General features: G+C 43.8%; 1 protein-coding gene across 1 annotated transcript in view; it reads right to left on the bottom strand.

Moving 5' to 3' along the window:
* Positions 1-6,120: 6,120 nt before the first annotated feature.
* Positions 6,121-16,601, bottom strand: part of CAMSAP3 (calmodulin regulated spectrin associated protein family member 3) — a 260,013-nt gene continuing 249,532 nt past the window's right edge. The window contains exons 15-17 of the mRNA XM_086960399.1: positions 14,657-14,775; positions 12,444-12,562; positions 6,121-7,390 (exon numbers count right to left, since the gene is read on the bottom strand). Coding sequence (XP_086816525.1) covers positions 7,088-7,390; positions 12,444-12,562; positions 14,657-14,775 — 541 coding nt within the window. The 3' untranslated portion in view covers positions 6,121-7,087. The remainder of the gene's footprint in view (positions 7,391-12,443; positions 12,563-14,656; positions 14,776-16,601) is intronic.

Below are 16,601 nucleotides of genomic sequence, written 5' to 3' on the forward strand. Positions count from 1 at the left end.
GCAAACGTCGTCCCTGGGCTGGAGTGAAATCCTTTCTGATTTTGATGTTTTATGTCTACAAGAGACTTGGGTAACCACTGATATTAACCTTGATGGATTTGTGTCATAACAACCCGGCACCAAGGTCCAATATGGGCAGGGCCAAAGGGGGGCTAGTAATTTTACTTTCTGTGAATCTCCCTGTCTGTATGAAATTTCATCCGTTTGTGGGTCACCATTCACAAATTTTAATCTTAGAACATGTAAGGGGCCATGTAACTATGTTGATTAACCACTACAACAATTTGTTTGATGCTTCTAATACTACTGTGGTGGAGGAGTTGGGTTTAGCCGTGAGTAACATTCGCAAGGGCATTCATAAATCTTTTGATATCATCTGGGGAGGGAATTTTAATATTCGTACCTGTCCTCATTCATTCACCAGAATTTGTGGATATGATGGGGATAATGGGGAAAACCGGGCACATTTATTCACTCACCCTATGGTGATTCTCTTAATTCTTTTATGTTATACATGGACCTTATGATTCACCCTCCGGCTGCAGATGCTGATGGTAACTCTGTCCCAACCTTTGTAGGATTGAATTCGGCCTCTGTTATCGATCATTTATTGGTTTCTACACATTTCGTCCCTTTTTGTACGGTTCCCATTGTTATCGACCTTGGAAGTAGCGACCATAATGCTATTACCATGTCGATCTGTCTGGGGGCTACCAGTTAACACTCATCGCTTGATAATTGAAGATGTAACCCCCTGTAGACAGAATGGTATCCGTATCAAGTGGTGTATGGGTAACTCCGAGAAGCTGCAGGTTAAAATCATAGAAGCAGGTTTTGCTGCAATATATAAATGTTTGGACCCAGAGGCACCCCTTGAGAGCATCATAGTTGATTTTGCGGAGTTAGGCACAGTTATAAAAAGATGTCTTACTATTACCAAAGGTCAAATTAAGAAGGAAAATGTGGGTTGGTTTGATAGTATGTGCACTAAATCTCTCCGGGAACTTAAGCAGGCACTCACTAAACAACCCAGAGACAGGGAGGCTATTAGATCCCTTAGACTGGCATACAAAACTCATCTTATACGCAGGAAACAAGAGCTAAGGGAACAAGCTTGGGATGCTCTTAATAAAGCAGCCATATTGCATGATAGTAGGCTCTTCTGGACCACGGTTAATAGCCCCTTTCTTGTAAAAGAAGACTTCCCTATATTGTCTGCCCAGGTTAGTGAAGCGAACTGGGTTGCACACTTTTCTGGAATTTTTAATCCAACTAGGGAGGATTGCGCCAGTTTTTTCCCTCCTATGTTCGAAATGAAGTTATCCTTGGATATTACACTACAAGAAGTGGATACTGCTATTAGTCAGAGTAAAGGGGGAAAGGCACCGGGACCTGATGGGGTCCCGGTTGACCTGTATAAATCCAACCCGACACTTTGGAGTCCACTCCTAACACAGGTGTTTAATGCCTCAGTCATGGAGAGTACACCACCTACCTGGAGCGAATCCATAATCCTACCCATCTACAAGAAGGGAGACAGAGGAGAGGCCAAGAACTACCGCCCTATCTCCCTTCTGGATTCCTCCCTTAAGATTATGAGTAGGGTTCTCCTGATGCGTCTGGAGGAATGGGCGGAGGAAAATAAAATGCTGGCCGAGTCCCAATACGGCTTCCGCAAAGGCCTCGGGACAACAGAGCAGTGTATCAATCTCGACCTCCTTATCGGAAAATACACGAAAGCGAAACAGGGCTCTCTATTTCTCTGTTTCGTTGATCTCTCGAGTGCCTATGATTTAGTGGACCATACTTTGTTATGGTCCACTTTATTGGACATGGGAGCCCCCCCCGAGCAATTATATACTTCCTGGCCAGACTCTACAATAAGTTATCGGCTCAGATCCGTTATGGCCAGGCAGGTGCATGCACTGGGAAAATTAGGGTTAAGTCTGGCATAAGACAAGGCTGTGTGCTGGCCCCTTTGCTTTTTTCCCTTTTTATAAATTCTATGGAGTCCGAATTGAAGAGGGTACAGGCTGACTCTCCGCAGGTTGGGGCTACCCTGTGCCAGTCCGGCTATATGCCGATGACACGGTTTTACTCTCACGTACTCCAAACGGGCTCCAAAATTTTATGAACTATTTTTATGACTTCATTAAGGGGAGAAAACTGAAAATTAACAACTCCAAGACTTGCATTATGGCCTGTGGCAAACTGATGAAGCTTTCCAAGCAGTTTCATTTTAATAATCAAAAAATTGAGGTGGTGGACAGATTTTGTTACCTTGGAGTAACATTTAATAACCGAGGGACTTGGGCACCTGAGATTTTAAACGTGAATGCTAGGATGGGCAAAAGCTCCTCTGGAGTTTTCCGCTTTGCGTCTAAGCTAGGTAGTCGCCGCATACCAGACATGTTAAATATCTATAGGCATAGATGTGTATCTATTGCTCTATATGGTTCTGGTATATGGGGCTATTGTAAGCACAGGGAACTACAAGTTACCGAGAATCGGTTCCTTAAAAGACTCCTTTGTTTACCCTCCTCGGCATCTAATGAACTGTGCCATAGCGAGGTCGGCATGAACAATCTTACAGACCTAATGGGAAGGAGACCTTTAATGGTCTGGAGGTCAATCTGGGTTAAAGAGGAGACTGATTTTACCAGGCGGATTATTTTAGATTGTCTCAATTTGGACAACGCCCGCAAGATTCCCTGGTTAAATTATGTTTCATCTTCCTATAGTGAAATCTTTAACCTGGACATTGTTAATGACCCCCATAGTGCTGTTATTGTACCAAAAAAGGAACTCAAAAATGTCTTTATAAGGACCAAATCTAACTTACGCAGGGCTAAATGCAGCCTCATGTCAACTCATGTATTTTATTATTCTAATATGTTGGAAGACAGGGGCATGCCTATGTACCTTAAAACTATTACCAAGCAATCGCACCAGTTTATTCTCACGAGGTTGAGACTTGGCATTGTACATAACTTAGTGGCTTTTCCAGTGATGAAAATTCATAGCCAATCCCCTTGCCCCTGTGATGGCCTATCTAGGCAAAGCACTTTGCACTTTATGCTTATTTGCCCTCTTTATATGCATCTTCGTCGTTACTATCTCAGACCTGTTTTTAAGAAATATTCTGTGTTTACTAAAGCCCAAGCATTGAAACTGTTATTTGCACTTGATACCTTAGATATCTGTTTTTTTACTGCTACCTTTTTACTTAAAGCTGTTTCACTTAGGAAAAGCCTGGTGTTTTAATCCCAGAGTTGTTTTCTATACTGAAATGTCTGTAGCCTTTGTTTTATACATTGTATGCTTTTGTGATTGTTTTTAATAATCGAATAAAGCCTTGAAATTGATAGTTGTTACAGAAATACTGTCAAATCCTGGAGAATTGCTTTTGAAATATTGTAGCATATCATGTCATCATAGGAGAGGAATGTAGAAACACTTGACCTCCTGCTTCGGGAGCATAAGATTGATCTAAGTGGCCGCCCAACTGGCCCGGACTGCCATCCCACCGATCCGCAAGACCACGGCTGTGGGAAGATCCTTCTCCTACCTCACAGCAAGGACCTGGAACACCCATCCCCTCCACCTAAGGCAATCACTAACACTGACCCAATTCAGGAAGGACCTCAAGACCTGCCTCTTCGACTGAACCACAGTGCCTGCAACAGGTCAGCAGTCTCCCCCAACCCCCCCCCCCCCCCCCCCCCCTTGAGACACCTACTGGCGAGAAGCTGCGCTTTACAAGTCACTTGATTGATTGAATCTGAAGACTAATGTGACAAACCCACACGGTACGAAAGCATCCTCTCAGGCGTCGCTGCTCTTCAATAATAAACAACAAGTTGTAGCTCATTCAAATCGGTGATGGTCTTTTTATATACAAATAATTGCAAAATCATTTAAATAGCTTCAATATATATATATAATATATATGTATATATGTATATATAAATACAAGACAAGAGATTCCCGCCCTCTCCCAAAACCAAGTGATTTTAACAATTTGATAATTAACAGACAAATCTCCTGCACACAATCATTGCAGCTCACATGGCAGTTTGCACATCAACAAACAAAAAAGAAATCTATATACAATTAGATCACAGTCTGCATCTGGGTGGTGGGCAGACGTGTGTCTAGATCCGCCCTGGCAGGTTCTGTAGCGTGATCTGCTGAGAATCAAAACCTGGCTGAGGCAAGCAGTATTGGCAATGAAGACGCAATGGATAAGACGCTGCATGGACCTGCACCCATTTATGCATGGCATTCTGGTCTTGAAGTAAAGGCAGTACCAAAACAAGCCAGTGGCATGCAAACCACAATTTGTCAAATGTGTCTGGTTGGGTTATTGTGTTATAGTGTGGTCCGTGTTGAATAATTATTTTTTCATTGGAACGTGGCAAGAACCACCCTCCTCCTGCACCCTACCTATCCACTATCAAGACTGGTTTATTTGTGCTGTCCATCAACATAAACCTGAGCTACCAACTCACGAGTTGAAGGACAGTAACCTCAGCTCTAATGTGGAAAAAAGCCAGAACCCTTTTATTCAATATCCAGATTGTGGATCGGAATCTGACGAGGTACAGGAAGAAGGAAAGTATGGTAGATGGAACAACAAGACCTGGAATGTAGAGCCTTCTTTTGAAGTAATTAGGACGTGGTCTACATTGAAGATGGCCCACTTTTTAAGTAAGTTGATCTCAGTATATCCAACCATTCAAGCATTTAAAGGCGCTGTGGCATGCAAATCTATCCTCATCCTTATGGTCATAAATCGCACTTTTGAAGGAGGTGACAGGAATGGTATAACAAGGAATTACGGGCTATGCAGCCTCTGCCACCCAAGACGAAAATGAGAAGAAAAGAAAATCTGGTTGAGCTCAATAAATGTACTACATGCAACATCGTGTCACCCGGTGCAGAAAAAGGATCAGGAACTTGGTTGCAAAATGTACGCTTTGATTCAAGGGCAAAGGTTAGTTGGTTCCATTTTACCCATGCCCACCACTTATAGGGCCATAGGCGGTGAAAGAGGACATCTGTAGTGCCATCAAAAGAAGTGAATTGAGGGACTGCCAGCAATACTGTAGGACTGGATATCCTTCACACCCTACAAAGGTGACAGAGTCAAAGACCTTCCCTGCTGGATGGAAAGCGCTGGGTCACTTGGAGGAAATTTCTTTCTATACCTTACCTCAAAACAAACTGCAGCCTCTTCATACTAAATGGCCAGTGAAAGTAGGCTTATATGCCTTTCCTTAATCTCTAATGAAGCCTCTCTCAGGAGCGTTTAGGGAGTAGCTTTATCACCCCTTCAACCTCACCCATCCTAACATGGGGTAAACCAACAGAAGAAGCAGACTGCTTCAATCCTGCACTTTTTGTCCCACCATGCCTGGGGTGAGATCCCCAGCTTTGCAGAGTTAAAGGTGTAATGAAAACTGGACCACATCTACAGTCCGTGCCCCCGATCTTCCATCTTAAGATAGTTGTGTCTGGCTACTTCAATCAGGAGTCCTCTAGGCCCCTAACCAGTAGGTGCACCAACCCTGGCTATACTCCTTACGTGCCCTTGTAACGTGCAGAGGTAATGTAGGTCTTGTATATTACGACAGAGAATACCTTTCATACATACATACTTCTGTTTGTCTTTTCTTAGCTAGTTCAATTGGGAGTCCCATTCTGCATTTCAACAGCTGGAGAACCCGTCATATAGGACTATGTGGCAAGAGATGCAAAGCTCGGAATGGTTCATGTACACTACACTCATGTGCCGCGCCTGGCAGTATCATCTGTCCAGTTCCAGCTGGAAGAACACGCCAAGCTCTGGCCAAGCCTGCTAACAGCAGAAGTCAGTTCTTGCTCTTACACAACATGCAGGTTTAGCTTTTTGTTTAAAAAAAAAAAAAATCTAAAACATGTTTTTGACGCAGGGAAAAATGAATAAATAATGCAACCATCTTTTTCCCTGCATCACCCCTGAAATTCAGTTCATATGAGAGGGATGATGGGGAATGTGTTAATCACGCCCACCAAGTGCTCCCTCTCCCCCACATAATAAAACAAAAGTGTGAAGGCATTGTCAACAGACCCGATGAGTGCCTTTAAAGGGCCAGTGTGTCTTCATTTCATGTACATTTGTTGGTAATTATGTTAAACAAAATCTATGATTTACACAAACACCTAGCCACCTGAATTATGATGAAACAGCAGAAGAATATGAGAATACCCATCAAACCCTCCCCTGTCTCAAACTATGGGCAATGTTCCAGTCGATTTGTCTTTAGTGCAAATAGAGGGCATGGGAAACCAGAGGCATGGATTTCATTAGAGCCCCCCTCATTATCACTGTAGCAGTAGGACAGGATGCACAAGTGTCCATGAGAAAATGCGAAAAGGGCGGACTTTCTGCCCCACAGCTTAGTCTTTCAGCCTGGCAAGCAAAGTTAATAATGGCTGTTTCTACATTCTGGGCAGTGGGTAAAGAGGAAATGCTCTATCCACAAGCTGCTCTTCCCACCCTCCCCAGCAAATATAACAAATGCCCTCCCCCACCCATTAACAATATTTTCCATCACTTGCTTTACACCCATTATGGGTTTTATCAGTAGCACCTCTGTCACGAGCTGCAGATCAGTTCAGATGTATTAGATACATCCTCACTTCAGTCCTGGCAAGAAAATGTGTGACAGCGCAAACTGTCCTTCCATCAGCCATCGTTCCTTCCACGCCAGAGTTTCTGGGTCCAGAATCCAACTCTACGTTGTGTCCTCTTTGAGTGGTCTTGGGTATCACCAGGGCAGCTATGGAGAGCCACAAACTGGAGGAACTTTACTTAAACTTTAACTGGGGACCAGCTCCACAGTTCATCTTCAATTCCTGGCCACTCAGAACTGTAGTTTTACTTCCCATTTACAAAAATAGACTACAGTGGCTCAGGATGAGAGCTGAGAACAGTGATTTTCCTCTCAGTAAATGCCAGTGATTTGACTGAGCCTCCATATTGACTTCATTGTGCCAAAATGTCCTACAAGTGGTGTCTGTGCTGCACCCTTTGCCTGCAGCTTTATTTGGGGGTGCCCGGCCTCTTAGGGGTGGTGGGCCTCTTGGTTTGCCAAAGGTGGCCATGGATGGTGACGGCATCCACGCTCATGGACATTGTCTTGCTGGGGATGGAAGTGAAGCGCTTGCGGTCAGAGCTGTATTTGAAGAAGCCCTCAATCATGTTCCGGGTAATGGTCTTTGGCCCATAACCAGTCAAACGAGTAAACTCATCAGTCTCAGGTGAAAAGCTGTAGACCGCCCGAAACTGGCAGCTGGCATCTCGGAACAGTATCAGGAAGTGATTGCCTGCACTCTTCTCCATTTCCTGAAAAGACAAAGAAGTAAAGGTAGGGTGAACAACTGGCAAGAAGACACATTCTGGACAATGACAGTTAAAATTCAGGACAAGGGGTCAAAATTAAGGGCAGCAATTTAGGACAAAAGGTCCTTTTTAGGGACACATCTAGCGAGTGTGAAAAAGAGGGTAATGATGGCGACAAAGGAAAGAGGGCTATATTATGAATGGGAGAAACAGAAGGTTGGAACAGTGAGCAAGCAGTGAGAGAAAAGGAAAGGACGCAAGGGCATGCCTGCTGAGAGAAAGAAAAGATGGTGAAAAAAGAAAAGACGACAATTGATGAAAATGGAGCAGAGAAACGAGTATAAAACAGGGAAAGTTGGTGAGGGTGACAGAAGGTGGAAAAGAGAAAAAAGGGTAGATAGGGCATATACAAGGCGAGGTAGGGGAACAAGAGAATGCATGAGGGGTGGAGAGCGTCAGAGACGAATGGCTAGGTGGGCAAGAGGGGGGAAGATAGAGAAAAGTGAACAGAGAGATGGAGATGTTGAATAGAGGGTGAACAGAGATTATGTGAGGGGTTACTTAGTAGCTTGCATGTCAGACCTTTCAATCCCAATTCCTTTGAACCATATCTTTGAAAATATGGTGCTACTCTACGCTTTTCATGCAACACAGCACAACACCACCACTTACTGAGCTGTGTTGTGTGAAATGTTAATAAATATATCCCTCAAAGATCTGGCACAGGTGTCAGAAATAAGTTTTGTCTTGGAGCTTGTACAGTGCACTGCTGCCTTTTGGCTAGGGTTGCACTACTGAGATGACTTAGCCATACATACAGGCAGAAAATCACCGTTAAGAAAAGGAAATTTTTCGAAAAATGAGTGAAAAATACATCCAAGTTTCCAGCCTGCAGAATTTGTCCGGCAGGTTCCAGTGTGGCACCAGAAGATTCTGGGATTAGAGCACATTGGTCATATTACGTCGGCATTTCTACATGTGCTCGTCACTTTCCTTTAACTGAAACTGTTGAAAAAAACTTTATGGTAACACTAATTACAATAAAATTAAATCCCTCCATTCATAGACTATGCCTTCCTACCAGCCGTCCCAAAATCTGCTGCTGAAGGACTTTTAATTCAGGGCCTGGGGCACTGCACAGGCTGCAGGAATTATAGCTACGCCCCTGACTGGGCTGGCTTTAGTGCTGTTACCAGAATGTGTGAACGTGTTGTGCCCCCCAGACCACATTCTCCAAGGATTCCATCAGTACCACCCATCAATGGGGCTCCCCATCGCTACATAGGCTTGCTCTGCTGTGTAGTCAATATCGTTTACACTCTTACTCATTCCAAGTACGTAGTACAGTAGGGTGTAGGAGTGCATTACATCTCACACACACAGTATACAGACACAGTGGCTTGTATAAGTGGGTGAGCTAATGTATAGGAAATGTTACTTGAGACCAGAGCCATTGAAATTATTCAACTGCCCGGCCGCTGCGATTTTCGCATAATTATGGATTCTTGCATTTGCCACAATCCTTCATATGCATCATATTCTGCAGATTTTAGCTCAAATGGTTCAAAAGTTACTAAATGCAGCAACACATTCACGGATAGTGGAAGGCCCTTAGCAAAAAGTGACTGGTCACCTTTCCGTTGCTTCTTGCTATATTTGGGTGTTAAACAGATACTAATGAGGTACAACCTATGCCCAGACCGTGTTAACAAGCTGAAAAATGCCAAAATAATTAAGTAATACTATTGCAAAATGTGCAGACATACCACATAATTTGCCTTTTCTCACTGCATAATTTACTCAACCCTGCCGCATAAATTGGCCCTCTCCAGACACATAATTCCAGTGTCCCTGCACAAGACCATGTGGACTACAACATATAGGAGTCAAATGTCAACATATAATGCTTACCATTATAGATAAGACTGCTTAGTCTTGAGAAATACAAGCTTGGGGTTTAAAACATAACAGTGGTTGGGACTGCGTTTTCTAATGCGTAATTATTATCCAAAGGAACCCTATCAATCAACCTTAGAATAATGAATGATTAGAAATATACAATAAGGCTGTAAACCCGTGCCTTATAGTTTCCATACTGCTATATGATTTTGGTTCATAGCTCACTGTGCTATATTAGGACTGTATCTTACACACTGCAATTAAGAAGAGTCCCTGTGACAAAAACAGTACACTACTGAGCCGTCTACATAAAAAACATTATTTTATCTGCATGTTGCACATTGTGCTTCGCTGGAAGCACACTGCCCTCTTCGCTATTATATAAGGAGTCAAAACTCAGATCTCTCAAACAGATACATTATTCGCCAAAGTTAAACTGACGTTTTTAACCTATATATTGCTGGCACTCAAGGGATAATAAGTTGTTGCCTTTAACCCTGTAAGACGTATCAAAATGCAACCCCTTCATAATCTCCCCAGAGCTTGGCCCCTGGTGAGGTGACACAAGCCCCTAAACAAAAGCAGAATGCCATGCCCTAGACTGGCGCAGGAGGAGGCCCAGCACATGCTGTACCTGGCCCATTATCATTTTGTAAGTGATAATCGGCCAGCAATCAGAATGACAATGCAGATGGTCTGTGCCAGGTCGGGGTCGGGCAGCTGCAGCCCCTTTAGTTACAGAACTCTGAGGCTTCTTGCAGGGGGACAGTGCAGCTTGCTCCAATATCCAGAATTACGGAGAAACGGTGTCCGTGAAAGGTATCACAATGGACTGGAGGACCAAAAAATGGGCGGTCCGCGAAATTTACGGATGGTTGGTCACCCTGCGTTAAGGTGGTGAATACATGCCAATATGGGAAAAGAGATGGGAAAACCGGCATTTGTGTCCCTGAATTTCTGAACCCATTTACATATTTCTTTTATCTCATTTCAGTTTGCATTCATCTTTCCGCTCCAACACCCTTCTCTGCAGCCATCCATTAGGCAAAGAACTTGATGTAATAAATAGAATCTGCAAATCTACTTGGAAACCCTCAGCAATGTTGGACCCGCCCCACCAATCCGTAGAGACAACCTAGTTTCAAGGTCGGTTCAATCCCTCATTTATTTATTTAAGCACAGTTTTTTTGCTGTAGGGCACTATTTAAAGTTGTGACACTTGCTATGGCTGGGTGGTAAAAAATGTATACTTTGAAGTTTGAAAACTTTCCAGACCCCATTAGGATCACATCTAATGTACTGACACACAGCAAGACATTTGGGAAACCAGGTTGGTTGGATTGTCATCATCCCGTCCAGTTGACTTCCTCCAAGTCCACTGTAAATCACTCCCATGGTGAATTAGGTGTGCACCATGTAACACAATATTGGGGCAGAAATACTTGGCAAAGTGCTCTCCATAATACACTCACTAAGGGGGAACCAGACTCCAAACATTAGAAATGGTTAGGTCACCACAGACCACAAGTATTTATTAACTGTATTTAAGGAATCATAATAGACTGATAAATCCACTCTAGAGATCAGAATTTCACAGGTTTGAAGCCCAGTCGGTTCAATCGGTTGTTCATTCTTCCTGAATGGATCAGTACCTTCCTATGTTTGGCAATGGTAGCACCCACCATTACAGAGTTGTGATAGTTGTCTCACAAAGTACGCCTTATTTGCACCCAGTTAATAACATTCTTTACTTTTATACCAACTGTTGTCTAATCATTTTGGTCTATTTCTACAATTAGAATGACATTTAATAATAGGACTAAACAATCCCAATGAAATACCTTCTTGGTGAACAATGTTAAAAATATATATATTTTCAGCACTTTTCTATTCATTCCTCTCTTTGCCCACCACCCACTCCACTTCTTTTTGGGTGAGAGTTCTCCTCTAGACTCCCATCAATTTTTCCACTGGTTATTCTTGAAATACTTAGTGTGCCTAATTTCCCCTTTATCCTTATGCTGCCACTTAGATCTCCTTCCAGTGCTACTTTATCCCTTCCCCCATACCTCCCTGTTCACTTTATAAAAAACAAATGAATAGTAAAAACTATCTATTTTATCCCTGTTTGGACTTGGATCATCCACAAACCACCTTGCCTCCATGCTTCAATACAACCCCAATTTCTATTTACTTACTGTTTCACCTATTTGATTGGTAGCCAATATTTAAGCTTTAAAAGGGGATTTTTATTTTTTTATTTTTTTAGATTAGATGGTATTAGCTAAGCTGTTAGTAGTCAATGTAAGGCAGATCCATTCAGACAGACGGATGTTATTATATGGTTTTCAGCTCAATAAGCTTTGTATGGGCCTTTATCATATACCCTTCATTCCTTAGGTTTTTATAAAATACTTTGAGCAATTTTCAACATCCACGTATTACACCTCTCCCCACTGTCCTGGCCTACTTTCTCTGCCACACGTGGACCAGACTGCCCTTATTTTCCAGGCCCACAGATGCCAGCCCCATCCCCACTTGAGATAACCGTGGCCAGTCAGTTGAAAAACAAGCCCCTTTATTCCACTTTGGCCCAGGGCAAATCACCCCAGGACTTCAGGTAAAGGACCCACTCTGTAAGCATCCTAGGCAGTGAGTCAAAGCAATATCCCCAACACCTGCACCATACCCCTTCTGGCCACATGCCTAGCTGTCCATAAGTTATAGTCATAACAATTTCAGTCAAAGGCTAATCCAAAAAAGATGGGTTCCCCAGATTTAAACCAATACCAGATGAACGTTAGAAGTTTACACCACGTCCGCTTGGACGGCCGCAAAGTTTCTTCTAATGTTACCTAAAGCTCAGCAAAACCGGATTAATGGCACCTTAAAATCAATATGGTAAATTACTTGGTAAATTACTTTATTGGATAGTGTCTGATAATGGAGAGGGGCAAAGATCAAGAATGGTATGTTACATTTGAGCCACTGGTAATACGTTAATTAACTTTAACTGGTGCAATTGTTTTGAAATAATTTTGTATAATCAATTTGTAAATAACAAGTGTTCAGAAGTCTAACATCCCAAGCCTTTCTTACACACGCCCCATCACTATAATGGTCCACATCCACACTGGCACAGTCATGGCGTGCCTACCTCCAATGTCTTGTTCTTCTGGGACTCGTTGACTTTTCCTGCCAGGCAGCAGTGGGACAAGGCATTATGGATGATGAACTTGTTGGACTTGGCACTGGGCTCCTTGTACAGCTTGGGTCCTGCAAGGCATGAGAGATTGGAGAGATGATGGAAGAAATTAAAGACTGCAATCCTCCCTAGTGGGTGTTTGCACCCCTTTCCCACAAATTACAGAAAATTGAGGAACATTTCTAAAATATTTCAGTTATTTGACTTTGCTTTCAAAATGAATTCACACAAGCAGCTTTCAATACAGCCAGTAATTTGGGTTTTCCCCGATTTGATAATTTCCAACTTTGTTTTTCAAATTTTGAAATCATATGATCTCAAATAGCAAATGCCTTCAACCAGCATTTAGGGTTCCCGGAGTTGGGAATTTGGCAATTTATTAAATGACAAACAAGAAACCACAGGAACGGGGTCAAGAAATTGGACAATAACAATGCCTGACAACCAGGACATCAAGGAACAACCTAGAATTAACATAATGGCTACAACTCACCAGTATACTTCCTTCCAAGACTAGATGAACTAGTATAACCACCACAGAACAACTACCTATTAGAAGAAACACTTGCTATCCACAAGAGGTCTGTCTGGGCCAAAATTGTGAAAGGTTACCACCAACCTACATGAATCCACTGGAAATAATCATAGAGAGTCGACCCAGCTCATCCACACTCTGGGTAGTCTGGAAGGTTCTAGAGTCTTGCCACCCTCTTCTGGGACACTGCCATAAAGGTAACCCTCTCCTTCCAAACCACACACTACAGCAGACTCATGATTAATCTTCACCCAGTAGGAAACGTCCAGTGGATGAACCATAAATGCAGACAAAATCGGTATAAGCTCCTAGGCCCAAGTATTTTCGCAACTGCAGTGTTAAATAAATACCCAGGTGACTGAACACCACTTTATCAAGCATTAATAGAGAGTCCGCTGGATTACCATACTCTCAGTATACAAATGTTCACAACCTACGCTTCCTAAATCACTCCATGTGGTTCTGTTCAAAGTATGAATGTTTTGTGGCAGGTACCCAGTTTAAACCACCTGCTGGAGAAACACAGATTTACAGACCAAGCTGTGGCCCACACAATCCAACACAGTTCTAAAATACCTGCTTGCGATCCCTACCCAAAACCCATGAGAAACCAGCAAAGCCAAATGTTTTAGTACTTTTAGTGAAAGCGTTTATGGATTCATAAGTCTGGCTTTTCGTAGATCAATTTCATAGCAGTTTAAATTTTTTTTTTAAATAATCCTTGGCACTGCCATTGATTTTAAAATAAATCACTAACTCTCAGTGATATCAAGGTATTTCCCAAATGTTGGCTTGACTATCAATGCTCAGCGTGTGATTGAGTTCTGGAACCTTCTACTACCTCCTCACCCTTACTCTTACTGTGCGCAGAGAAAAGTTACTACAGTAGGCAGGTTTAGAATCATCCCCATAAAAGATGGTGCTGAAACCGTGCACCACGATGATCACTAGTCTTGTACTACCCCCTCTGTACTACTATCAACTACTCCCACTCAAGAACAGCCAAAAGAAAGTTAAGTTGCTGTTATGTGCATTATAAGCTCAGCAGATGAGCAAGTAAATGGTTGAACGATAATTTATGTTCAATTGCGTGGAAATTATTGGTGATCCCTGCAATGTGTAAGTGGTCCTTGTCTCACTATGTGGCGTCACGCCGCACCATGCACACTTGAAGGATCTAAACAGAGACTGAAGAGGGTGAAGTAGGGGTGAAATCCTCACCCAGCGCTTAAAAGGGGTTTGTAACAATTGATAAATTACATTTTGGGCAATGGTGAGAGTAGAAAGGTGTAGTTGCTCTCTCGTTAATAGGATAAGCTTCAAAGCGATGTCATAGGGTTCCTCCGTGGCCTCACCGTAGATACTTTGAAGCAGCAATAGGAACAGGATTCATTATTTCCGATGGATCCTGGGGTTCTCCCACCTCAGAGTGGTTTTGAACCCAAAGTAATATCCTAACTTGGTTAAAGCTCCTTCGTTATGAAAACCCGCTGTAAACTACTTACTGTGGGGACACAGGTCTTTTAATAGAGACTTGATCAATATCTGATAGCCAGAAATAAAGAAACCCAACTGCTGACCCTTTGACTGAGGACATGTAGATCACATCTACTTATTTCCAAGTTCTCACCTGTGTACTCTGGAATGGAAGCTGGCGACGAGGCAGTGGATGCGTTTTCCCAGTCCTTCTCACCATTGTGGTTGAAGTTCAAGCGACTAGGAGACATAAGGCCCATAGGTGAACTGGCTCTGTGTAGAGAAAGGGGACAAACGTGAGTTGAGACTGTTGGAGGAGACACAAGGAAACACACAGAAGATTCTATTTTGAAAGGAAAAAGAAGGCAAAACAGGGAATTCGCTCATTGAGGAGAGGGAGGGGAGAGAGAGGGAGAGGAGGGGAGGGGGGAAAGGAGGGGAGAGAGACGGAGATGAGAAGAGAAAGAGGAGGAGAGGAAAGGGAGAGGGCCCAAGGGCTGTGTAGGTAAGAGGGGGGAGGGTGGCAGGAGGCACAGCGAGGCCCGTTTTTGGGTGGAAGGGGCAGATAGTCTTCATTGTTCATTGAAAAGGAAAGGTTTGGTGAATGTCTTGCACTGTGTTGAAGAGTTTGCAGGGAGCCTGAACTCTCTGGTTTGGTGGGGATTTTCCCACCACCCAGAGGGGAGGTGTGCACGGGAGCTCTAGAGCAGAGACAAGGGCTTCTGCATTTGGTGTGGCAGGCCCCTCGAAGGCAAAGGTCCAAGCAAGGTATTGTAGGGCCATCTTCTTCAAGGGGGCAGAGGAGTGTTTTGCAGGAGTGATTCCGAGGCAAGTGTTGGGGGTGCTGATTTGTAGAGCTGTTTACCCATTTCAAACAATTGCCTAGTGAGGCAGGTTCCTTAGGAATTGGTAAATACTGTAGTAACTTTCTGCATTAAACACTTGTTCTCGGGTAGTCCTGCTAGTTATGTTAGCTATCTAGCTCTGTTGGCGGCAGGGTGATATTGGCAGTTATGATTATTTGTTGGGTTTATCAGGTAGGATCACTGCAAGGATGCCAAGTGTTAAGAAAGGCGACAATCGTGCACATGCCGAAGTAGATATGGAGGCATTAATGCGCAGGATGATTGTAATAGATGAGATTTTGGCTCACTTACGCCTGCAGGGCCAATGGGGGGTGCAGCCTACGGAGCCAGCAGTCTGGCAGAGAGGTCAAGAAGTTCTGGGGTTGCTCCTGGGTAGCATTCCCACCAGTGGAAAAATGTGCTAGGCAGGGCACAAGTCCTAAAAAAAGAAGTGGGGGGACGTCATGACAGGAAGTGACGTCACGAAAGGTGGCTTACACCATCAGACTCATTGCCTACCCTCGCTCACCCCTTAGATACAATTGCATCAGAGAAGCCAGCGTGTGAGCAGCGTTCTGAATGGGCTCCGATTTTGCCCCAGAGAGGCCAAAGAGTGAATGTGTGGCTCCAGTTATCGAGCTCTCAGTAAAATAAGTGGGGGGACGCCGTCGACTCGCGTGGTAACCCGACTCGAGCCCTGGTGGTAGGGGACAGGGGGTGAGTAAGGGGTGTTGAAGATCAAAAGGGGCTCACCAGCGTTTATAGTGCCGGCGGCGAAAAACAGTATTGTTCAGGATGGCAATGGCTGCATGGTGATTGGGGTTATACCAGCAGGTGGCGCAGGGCAGCTAGACTTAGTCGCACATTTAGCTAGTGTTTTGCCTTGGCTATCGAAGGTAGGGATGTGGTTTGCACCTCTGATGGGTGGTGCATTGGCAGGTGTAGCGGAGAGCGACAATGTTGAAAGAGCCAGGAGGCTGTTGGCCTATCTAGAGAGAGTGGGGAGCCATTGTATGCAAGGGCAAGCAGAAGTTGTAGGCACGCCTGTAGGATCTGCTGGTGGGTCTGTAGTTGCCATTCAGATAGCACAAGGATCAATAGTGGCTGGTACTTCTCACACTGGCAGTGTGGCGCAAGCAAGGCTAGCTGCAGTCGGGCACTATCCCTTACTAAGGACACAATACCAGCAGGTATGTTGGCAGCACTGCCGAGCATTTATGAAGGGGACGTGCTTTCGGAGCATGCTCTGTTGGG

The sequence above is a fragment of the Lissotriton vulgaris genome, chromosome 1_1 (genome assembly GCF_964263255.1).
Source record: "Lissotriton vulgaris chromosome 1_1, aLisVul1.2, whole genome shotgun sequence".
Classification (NCBI taxonomy): domain Eukaryota; kingdom Metazoa; phylum Chordata; class Amphibia; order Caudata; family Salamandridae; genus Lissotriton; species Lissotriton vulgaris.